This window comes from Anguilla rostrata, chromosome 12 (genome assembly GCF_018555375.3).
Source record: "Anguilla rostrata isolate EN2019 chromosome 12, ASM1855537v3, whole genome shotgun sequence".
In the NCBI taxonomy this organism is placed as follows: Eukaryota; Metazoa; Chordata; class Actinopteri; order Anguilliformes; family Anguillidae; genus Anguilla; species Anguilla rostrata.
The window spans coordinates 41,536,943-41,547,852 of record NC_057944.1 but is presented as its reverse complement, the minus strand read 5'-3'; the positions used below and the strand labels follow the sequence as shown (position 1 = coordinate 41,547,852).

At 48.0% G+C, this 10,910-nt stretch overlaps 1 protein-coding gene across 8 annotated transcripts in view; it reads right to left on the bottom strand.

The window, feature by feature from the left end:
* Window positions 1-2,949: 2,949 nt before the first annotated feature.
* pax3b (paired box 3b) overlaps window positions 2,950-10,910 on the bottom strand; it is a 45,653-nt gene continuing 37,692 nt past the window's right edge. For 2 of the 8 annotated variants that reach the window (XM_064303359.1, XM_064303360.1), the window contains 3 exons: window positions 9,253-9,479; window positions 4,108-4,306; window positions 2,952-3,307 (listed from right to left, as the gene is read on the bottom strand). In XM_064303359.1, the coding sequence (XP_064159429.1) occupies window positions 3,273-3,307; window positions 4,108-4,306; window positions 9,253-9,479 (461 nt within the window). In that variant the 3' untranslated portion in view covers window positions 2,952-3,272. Of the gene's footprint in view, window positions 3,308-4,102; window positions 4,307-9,252; window positions 9,480-10,910 lie in introns of all 8 variants that reach the window. The other 6 variants (XM_064303363.1, XM_064303364.1, XM_064303362.1 and 3 more) reach the window with 6 other exon arrangements.

The window sequence follows — 10,910 nt, the reverse complement described above, 5'->3', positions numbered from 1 at the left end:
TTGTTCAAACATTGGCGCAATGTTGTAAGAATGTTGTGTTAGCTGGGCATGTATTTGTGAGAGAATAATAAATTAGTCTGCAATCCAGCACTGAAGTTGTGGTTTTTTATTTACATACCAATACTGCAGAATTCTCTGACTGAAAAAACCACAAACAGTAAGCTGAACAATTTGGCTTACCAAAAAAAAAAAATACTTTTTTAAGTTAGCTCATTTGTGCTCATAATAAAATTCATGGTTGATATGAACTCATATACTCCCCACTATTTTAAGTTTGTTTTACTTTAATTCTCCTGTTAATGTCCATTTTTCTTTTACAGACATAAGTGTTACTGTTTGTCCATTTACCTCCAAGGGCACTTGTATAATACAAAAATAATGTCAGCAATGTAAAAACAAATATCCCTAAGACATATTCATAGGTCCATTTTATGTGTTTCACTGCATTATTAATTCTGAGGTATGTCATATTGCACATATGGCAGTTTGAAGTATATTTGATTGGTCCTTTCTTTGTGTGACTGACTGAGGTGTTACTGCTCTGCTGGTTGAGTTCCATCAGTTTCAGTCTCACTGGCGGTGGACCCCATCCCGGGGGTGTTTTTATGAATGTGGGTGTTTTTTTAGTATTGTGTGTGTTTCTTTAGTTGTGTCAAATGTTTTGTGGGTATTTTTAAGGAGTGTGAGTGTTTTTTTTTTTTTAGTAAAGTGGGTGTTTTTTAGGAGTGTGGGCATTTTTAGGAATGTGGGTGTATTTAGGAGTGTGGGCGGTTTCAGGAATGCGGGTGTTTTTTATGAATTTGGGTGTATTTAGGAGTGTGGGTGTTTTTAGGGAACGTGGGTATTGTTTTAGGTGTGTGGGTGTTTTTAGGGAATGTGGGTGTTTTTTAGGTGTGGGGGTGTTTTTAGGGAATGTGGGTGTTTTGTAGGTGTGTGGGTGTTTTCAGGGAATGTGGGTATTGTTTTAGGTGTGTGGGTGTTTTTAGGGAATGTGGGTGTTTTTTAGGTGTGTGGGTTTTTAGGAATGTGGGTGTTTTTTAGGTGTGGGGGTGTTTTCAGGGAATGTGGGTATTGTTTTAGGTGTGTGGGTGTTTTTAGGGAATGTGGGTGTTTTTTAGGTGTGTGGGTGTTTTTAGGGAATGTGGGTATTGTTTTAGGTGTGGGGGTGTTTTTAGGGAATGTGGGTGTTTTTTTAGGTGTGTGGGTGTTTTTAGGGAATGTGGATGTTTTTTTTAGGTGTGTGGGTGTTTTTAGGGAATGTGGGTGTTTCTTAGGTGTGTGGGTGTTTTTAGGGAATGTGGGTGTTTGTTTAGGTGTGGGGTGTTTTAGGAATGTGGTATTGTTTTAGGTGTGGGGTGTTTTTAGGAATGTGGGTTTTTTAGGTGTGTGGGTGTTTTTAGGGAATGTGGGTGTTTTTAGGTGTGTGGGTGATTTTAGGGAATGTGGGTGTTTTTTTAGGTGTGTGGGTGTTTTTAGGGAATGTGGGTGTTTGTTTTAGGTGTGTGGGTGTTTTTAGGGAATGTGGGTATTTTTTTAGTTGTGCAGGTGTTTTTGGGAATGTGGGTGTTTTTTAGGTGTGGGTGTTTTTAGGAATGTGGTGTTTTTTTAGGTGTGTGGGTGTTTTAGGGAATGTGTGTTTTTTTAGGGTGGTGTGGGTGTTTTTAGGAATGTGGGGGTTTTGGTGGGGTTTTAGGAATGTGGTATTTTATTGCAGGTGTTTTTGGGAATGTGGGTGTTTGTTTGCTTGGCTGTCGATGGCCTGCATGTGCCCTCCGCAGCAAGGCTCTGTTTGAGTAGAGCAGCCTCTCGGCATTTAAACTCTTCCTATCCCAACCCTCTGGCCTCCAAGCCCAGGCCAGGCCAGAGAGGCTTCTAAAGGGGGGGTACTGATAAGCACTGACAGCGGGGAGACTAGGTCTGGGCTGGGCAGCTGTTCCTGTAAGGTTTGATTTGGCTGTCCCATAATTCCATTGGGCAGACCCCCCACCCCCACCCCTGCACACATAAACCTCCTCCATCCTTTACTTCTCCCTGCAATCATTGCCCCTAAAAGTAAAACATACAGACTGACATTTAGCCTTCTCTTTCTTTCTTTCTTTCTGGCATTTGGTCTGTCCATCCTTCATATCTGTGTGTGATGTGAGGTGAATGAGTCACATCGCAGGTAACTGGAGAGGTGACCCTTTTGGTCCTGATTACAGAAATCAGCAGTTCCTGTGCCCCTGTGCTCCTGGCCACACCCACCCAAACCCCCAGTGGGGGACTCTTCAGGAGGGACAATGGGGAGAGTTTGGGGGACTCTTCAGGAGGGTAATGAGGAGAGTTTGGGGGACTCTTCAGGAGGGGTAATAGGGAGAGTTTGGGGGTCTCTTCAGGAGGGGTAATAGGGAGAGTTTGGGGGACTCTTCAGGAGGGGTAATGGGGAGAGTTTGGGGGACTCTTCAGGAGGGGTAATGGGGAGAGTTTGGGGGACTCTTCAGGAGGGGTAATGGGGTGTGTTTGGGGGACTCTTCAGGAGGGGTAATGGGGAGAGTTTGGGGGACTCTTCAGGAGGGGTAATGGGGAGAGTTTGGGGGACTCTTCAGGAGGGGTAATGGGGAGAGTTTGGGGGACTCTTCAGGAGGGTAATGAGGAGAGTTTGGGGACTCTTCAGGAGGGGTAATAGGAGAGTTTGGGGTCTCTTCAGGAGGGGTAATAGGGAGAGTTTGGGGGACTCTTCAGGAGGGGTAATGGGGAGAGTTTGGGGGACTCTTCAGGAGGGTAATGGGAGAGTTTGGGGACTCTTCAGGAGGGTAATGGGGTGTGTTTGGGGGACTCTTCAGGAGGGGTAATGAGGAGAGTTTGGGGACTCTTCAGGAGGGTAATGGGGAGAGTTTGGGGGACTCTTCAGGAGGGGTAATGGGGAGAGTTTGGGGACTCTTCAGGAGGGTAATGGTGAGAGTTTGGGGTCTCTTCAGGAGGGGTAATGGGGAGAGTTTGGGGTCTCTTCAGGAGGGGTAATGGGGAGAGTTTGGGGGTCTCTTCAGGAGGGGTAATAGGGAGTGTTTGGGGGACACTTCAGGAGGGGTAATGGGGAGTGTTTGGGGGACTCTTCAGGAGGGGTAATGGGGAGTGTTTGGGGGACTCTTCAGGAGGGGTAATGGGGAGTGTTTGGGGGACTCTTCAGGAGGGGTAATGGGGAGAGTTTGGGGGACTCTTCAGGAGGGGTAATGGGGAGTGTTTGGGGGACTCTTCAGGAGGGGTAATGGGGAGTGTTTGGGGGTCTCTTCAGTTCATGCGATTTCAGGCTTCAGATAATGAAAGGCACCTGAGAGACAGGGAGAGAATACAGAGAGAATCTTAGACAGGATATGACATCATGGTTGTGAGAGGTCACATGGGGGCTGGTGCGGTACGGTGTCAGGTCTAATATGGGAGTGCAGGGTGGATTCAGAGCTATTGTTTATCCTATTAGAGGGACTCTGCCACAGACACCTGTTTCCACTCACTGGCTGCCAAAGGCCATTTTCATCCCTGAGTCTGTCCCTCCACCCAGCAGTGCCCATGTATCACATCTCGCTAATTCATTACATCAAGATGTTGCAGACAGGAAATTAAGACAATGATTGCACATACTACTCCCTGGCAAAGTACTGCCCTTTAAAAAGCCCTTTGCTGTGTGTTAATGTGGGCAGCTGCAAAATCATTGGGTTTGAGAAATAAAAACAAAGTATCTGCCAAACAACATGAACATATGAACAACTGCACAAAACCTAGTTATGCAGATTCATCTACACGGTCTCAGATGACCAAACACAAGACCCAGTGAGGAACTCATAGTGAATTTGGATGTGATAACAGCAAATACCAGACAGACAGACACAGGCAGATGGACAGACAGGCAGACAGAGGTACATGCAGGCAGAGACACAGACAGACAGACTGTACTAGCTGTACTGATGGGGGTGGGTGTTGGTATTGACCTTACTTTGCCCGCACTGGCCGTACTGATGGGGGCAGGTTGGTATTGGTCTTACTTTGCCAGTACTGATGGGGGGGGCAGGAGTCAGGTTGGTATTGACCTCATTATGCCCATACTGATGGGGGGTGGGTTGGTATTGACCTTACTTTGCCCATACTGGCCGTACTGATAGGGGGGGGCAAGGTCCATGCTGTACCCAGCCGAGCTGTAGCTGGTGGGGCAGTAGGACTGTGAGCAGCTGCCTGCCATCCCACTGCTGGGCTCGAGCCCCCCTGTCAGGGGCGACAGGGCGTAGTCACTCTGGGGCTGGTGGGGCACCCCTCCAGGGTTTAACAGACCCATTACCTGTATGGAAAGGAGATGAGGGGGGAGGGGGGAGGGAGGGAGGGAGAGAGAGAGAGAGAGAGAGAGAGAGGAGGGAGAGGTTGGTGACATGGCTGTACACTGTTCGAATAAATGTGCATTTCTTATAGAACAAGGCTGAAATGGAAAAAAAACTATTCACCTGAGTGTGGTGTGTGTGTGTGTGAGAGAGAGAGAGATTCACCTGTGTGTATGTGTGAGTGTGTGTGTGTCTGGTGTGCATGTGTGTGTGTGTGTGTGTGTGTGTGTGTGTGAATCACCTGTGTGTGTGTGTGTGCATGTGATTCACCTGTGTGTATGTGTGTGTATGTGTGTGCGTGTGGCATGCATGTGTGCATGTGTGCGTGTGTGAGGGGTGTGCATGTGTGTGTGTGTGTGTGTGTGTGGCATGCCTGTGTGCATGTGTGTGTGGTGTGCATGTGTGTGTGTGTGTGTGTAAGGGGGCAGGGAATCTGAAGAGTGTGCTGTGAAACTGAGATTATGCTATTTGTTTCAGATGTAACACTCTGAGTTATTGTTAAAATTAATTCTGTCCAATGAAGACTTATCTTCCGAGATATAACGATAAAACAAGCCAATGTACAAAAGCTTCCAAGCGCTACGCTGGGTGCTGATAACATGTTAGGCATTGATCTGCAGTTGATTAGTGGCAAGATAATCAAATTTAGGGAATTTTTTTCCCTTGGGGGCAAGGGGCGCTGACCCCCTAAAATTTTATAAAATTTATCAGCAGAAAACATCTCATCATATAAGAGAGCTTGGGCTGTTTTTACTGACAATCACCAATGTGAACTCCAAACTACACTACCTTAAGATGCACCAGTTCCCCACAAAGCAGAACCCCGTTCCCCCAATCCCCCTAAAACTTCCCCCAACCCCTAAAATTTAATGAAAAGCAGCTCCTTGGGATCTGCTTATAAGTGACATATTATTCTACATCCACCCAGACAGATGGCTCTAGTTAAATCATTTCCCAACCAAAGGACAGAGGGGCTAATGTTGATTTTAAGAAGGAGTTGTGTTTCTTGACCCTGGTAACATTTTCCTAAAAATTATCTGTGTTTGGAACTCCATGTTTAGACAGAAAAGTATATTGTTGGCTAAGAACAGACTTAGTAAAACAGGGCTTTGAAATATTCTTTTTTTCCCTCCGGGTCTCTTTTCTACCTGGTTTGATTTTTGGCAGTTGAACAGGGTGGTGTGGTTTCATTTTTGGCAGTTGAACAGGGTGGCGAAGTTTGTTTTTTGGCAGTTGAACAGGGTGGTTTGCTTTGATTTTTGGCAGTTGAACAGGGTGGTGTGGTTTGATTTTTGCAGTTGAACAGGGTAGTGAGGTTTGATTTTTGGCAGTTGAACAGGGTGGTGAGGTTTGATTTTTGGCAGTTGAACAGGGTGATGAGGTTTGATTTTTGGCAGTTGAACAGGGTGGCGAGGTTTGATTTTTGGCAGTTGAACAGGGTAGTGAGGTTTGATTTTTGGCAGTTGAACAGGGTGGTGAGGTTTGATTTTTGGCAGTTGAACAGGGTGGCGAGGTTTGATTTTTGGCAGTTGAACAGGGTGGTGAGGTTTGATTTTTGGCAGTTGAACAGGGTGATGAGGTTTGATTTTTGGCAGTTGAACAGGGTGGCGAGGTTTGATTTTTGGCAGTTGAACAGGGTAGTGAGGTTTGATTTTTGGCAGTTGAACAGGGTGGTGAGGTTTGATTTTTGGCAGTTGAACAGGGTGGCAAGGTTTGATTTTGGCAGTTGAACAGGTGGCGAGTTTGATTTTGGCAGTTGAACAGGTGGCGAGTTTGATTTTGGCAGTTGAACAGGTGGCGAGGTTTGATTTTTGGCAGTTGAACAGGGTGGCGAGGTTTGATTTTTGGCAGTTGAACAGGGTGGTGAGGTTTGATTTTTGGCAGTTGAACAGGGTAGTGAGGTTTGATTTTTGGCAGTTGAACAGGGTGGTGTGGTTTGATTTTTGGCAGTTGAACAGGGTGGCAAGGTTTTATTTTTGCAGTTGAACAGGGTGGTGAGGTTTGATTTTTGGCAGTTGTACAGGGTGGTGAGGTTTGATTTTTGGCAGTTGAACAGGGTGGTGTGGTTTGATTTTCGGCAGTTGAACAGGGAGGTGAAGTTTGTTTTTTGGCAGTTGAACTGATGCAGGCAGCCTCAGAAGGTACAGAATATGACATCATGGGAAGAGGGAATGATAGGGGGAGTGAAACACTGAATCATTAAATCTGAAGTAAATATACAATGTACAAACATGGTTTGATTTGTTATTCAATAAATGTGCATATATGAACTGGATTCTTCTTTAAAGTTTTTTTTTTTTAATTACAGGTGGTATAATACTTTTGGCCTGTACTGTATGTGTGTGTGTGTATGTGTGGCAACATATAACATTTTGTCCCCCTCCCCCCAGCTTTCTATCTCTCTCTATCTGATGAATGAGGCACTTGACCTCCACGTGTTTCTTGTTTGTAAGGACCACATGCTGGTCCTCCTAAGGACGGTTTTCAGTGACAGGGCTCCTGTACATTACACACCTCACTTCCCCTTCCTCTGCAACCCTTCAATCTGTCTCCGACTCATCTGCCCCAGGTTTCACACCTTTACATACATACCTGCACACACACCTGTACCGCATATACCTGCACACACACCTGCACCACACAGACATGCACACACACTTGCACCGCAAAGACATGCACACACACCTGCACAGCATACACACCTGCACAGCACAGACATGCACACACACCTGCACCGCACATACCTGCACACACATTTGCACCACACATACCTGCACACACACTTGCACCGCACAGACGTGCACACCTGCAAAGCACAGACATGCACATACACCTGTACCGCACATACCTGCACACACACCTGCACCGCACAGACATGCACACACACTTGCACAGCACAGACATGCACACACACCTGCACTGCACAGACATGCACACACACCTGCACAGCACAGACATGCACACACACCTGCACAGCACAGACATGCACACACACCTGCACCACACAGGCATGCACACACACCTGCACTGCACAGACATGCACACACACCTGCACCGCACAGACATGCACACACACATGCACACACACCTGCACCGCACAGACATGCACACACACATGCACACACACACTCAGTTACAGGTACTACACAAACATAAAAAAACTCACCTCCCACATTATTCACACACACACAGAGACACACACACACACACACACACAGGAATATCCATACACAAACAAACACGCACATACACACAAAATAAGCTCAGTAACACACAGACGCATAGTGATAAATCATTAAAATGTCTCATGTTGTATATCATAGTCTTCTCTGAGAGTTGAGGAACCAAAGGAACCAAAACTGCAGAAGTTCTGCATAAGGTGTATTATGGGGGATTATTCATCCTGAGGTCCAGCCCGGACCTGCAGCAGTAAGCGGTCTGCTTTGGGCCCTGTGGGGCCTGGCTCACTATTCCTGGTTATTTATTCAGGTAAATGACGCACCAGAAAGGTTTGACTGCCTGTTGCTGAGGTGAGAGTATACCTGCAGTTTGGGTTTGTCAGGTGTTTGGAATGGAACTATTCTCAAACCGGCATAAGCATGCAGCTCCTGTCTCAGCCAAAACACTGTTAGTATTCATCTAACATCTCCATCAGCCTTCAGAAATGGAGCACAGTCTATTCTCCATGCAAATTAGATTATACACTGAACAATTCACACTATATGCAAAAAGCACACAAGATAAAGACATAAATTAAATAAACATAACACAACATAGTCGGTAACCTACATAAATTACACAATGCATTACCATACTTTCTTTTGATGAATCCATTGAGCAGCAATCAATTTAGACACTGGAATCGGGAGTAATGTTGAATGAGCAAGATGCTCTGCGCATACACAGCTCCTAAACAACCACTAACTGCACATACACACCTAAACAACCACTCACTGCACATACACTCCTAAACAACAACTCACCGCGCATACACACCTAAGCAACCACTGACTGCGCATACACACCTAAACAACAACTCACCGCGCATACACACCAAAACAACCACTCACTGCGCATACACAGCTCCTAAACAACCACTCACTGCACATACACACCTAAACAACCACTCACTGCGCATACACACCTAAACAACCACTCACTGCACATACACACCTAAACAACCACTCAGTGCACATACACACCTAAGCAACCACTCACTGCGCATACACACCTAAACAACAACTCACCGCGCATACACACCAAAACAACCACTCACTGCGCATACACAGCCCCTAAACAACAACTCACCGCGCATACACACCAAAACAACCACTCACTGCGCATACACAGCCCCTAAACAACAACTCACCGCGCATACACACCAAAACAACCACTTACTGCACATACACACCTAAACAACCACTCACTGCACATACACACCTAAACAACCACTCACTGCACATACACACCTAAACAACCACTCACTGCACATACACACCTAAACAACCACTCACTGCACATACACACCTAAACAACCACTCACTGCGCATACACAGCTCCTAAACAATACCTCAGTGCGCATACACACCTAAATAACCACTCACTGCACATACACACCTAAACAACCACTTACTGCACATACACACCTAAACAACCACTCACTGCACATACACAGCTCCTAAACAACCACTCACTGCACATACACACCTAAATAACCACTCACTGCACATACACACCTAAACAACCACTATCAGCTCACTATCAGCACAAGCTTCATGATGCAGAGCCCCCTCTGGCAGTATGCAGGTAGCTTACTTGGGAATGTCTGTGAGTGTGTACGCGTGTGTATGTGTGTGCGTTGCTCTGTGTGTGTGTGTGTGTGTGTGTGTGTGTGTATAAGGGGACTAACCTGTGGGGACAGGCCATTGCTGATGCTAGGGTTCATGGTATTAGGCGGTGCACTTGGGGACACAAACCCCTCAGAGTACCCTGAGAATCCATGGCGGCTGGAGGGCAGGCAGTAGGCGGAGCCTGTGTCCAGCCCCGCCCCTGCAGACCCCAGGCTGCTCTGAGACATGGATGTGGGGGGGAGGGGCTGGGGACGGTGGACTGTGCCTGGCTGCTCTGACACAACTGCTGGAGAAAAATACCAAAGCTAAAACCAGCAGCATCAGCCAAACCCAATAAACTAGTGCTTACAAATGAGCAGCATCACCAAATGCCAAAAAAACAGCACTTATAAAGCATCAGCATCACCAAACTTCAATAAACCCGATGAGGGTGTAGGTTGGATCAGGGCAAGGGTGTAGGTTATGGTGTAGGTTGGTTCAGGTCAGGGGTTTAGGTTAGGGTGTAGGTTGGGTCAGTTCGGAGGTGTATTTTAGGGTGTAGATTGGGCAAGGGTGGGGGTGTAGGTCAGGGTGTAGGTTGGCAGGGGTAGTAGGGTTGGTCAGGGCTGGGGGTGTAGGTTGGGCGAGGGTGGGGGTGTAGGTTAGGCTGTAGGTTTGGCCAGGGTGGGGGTTTAGGTCAGGGTGTAGGTTGGGCCAGGGTGGGGGTGTAGGTTAGGGTGTAGGTTGGGTCAGGGCAGGGGGTGTAGGTTTCGCCAGGGTGGGGGTGTAGGTCAGGGTGTATGTTGGGCCAGGGTGGGGTGTAGGTTAGGGAGTAGGCTGGGCCAGGGAGGGGGTTTAGAGTGTAGTTTAGGGTGTAGGTTGGGTGAGGGCGGGGGTGTAGGTTGGGCCAGGTTGGGGTGTAGGTTAGGGTGTAGGTTGGGCCAGGGAGGGGGTTTAGAGTGTAGTTTAGGGTGTAGGTTGGGTCAGGGCAGGGGGTGTAGGTTGGGCGAGGGGGGGTGTAGGTTAGGCTGTAGGTTTGGCCAGGGTGGGGGTTTAGGTCAGGGTGTAGTTGGGCAGGGTGGGGTGTAGGTTAGGGAGTAGGTTGGGCAGGGCAGGGGTTGAGTGTAGTTGCTAGGGTGGGTGGGTAGGTCGGGTGTAGTTTGAGAGGTGGGTCGGGAGGGTTAGGTTAGGGGTAGGCTGGGTCAGGGAGGGGTTTAGGGTGTAGATTGGGCAGGGTGGGGGTGGTAGGTCAGGGGGGTGTAGGTTGGGCCAGGGTGGGGGTGTAGGTTAGGGTGTAGGTTTGGCCAGGTGGGGTGTGGTCAGGTGTATGTGGCCAGGGTGGGGGTGTAGGTTAGGGTAGGTGGGCCAGGGAGGGGTTTAGAGTGTAGTAGGGTGTAGGTTGGGCTAGGGGGGGTGTAGTTTAGAAGTAGGTTGGGTCAGGGAGGGGTTTAGGTTTAGGGTGTAGGCTGGGTCAGTTCGGGGTGTTTGGGTGTAGATTGGGCAAGGTGGGGTGTAGGTCAGGGTGTAGGTTGGGCCAGGGTGGGGGTTAGGTTAGAGGGTGTAGGTTGGTCAGGGCAGGGGGTGTAGGTTGGGCCAGGGTGGGGTGTAGGTTAGGCTGTAGGTTTGGCCAGGGTGGGGGTGTAGGTCAGGGTGTATGTTGGGCCAGGGTGGGGGTGTAGGTTAGGGAGTAGGGTGGGCCAGGGAGGGGGTTTAGAGTGTAGTTTAGGGTGTAGGTTGG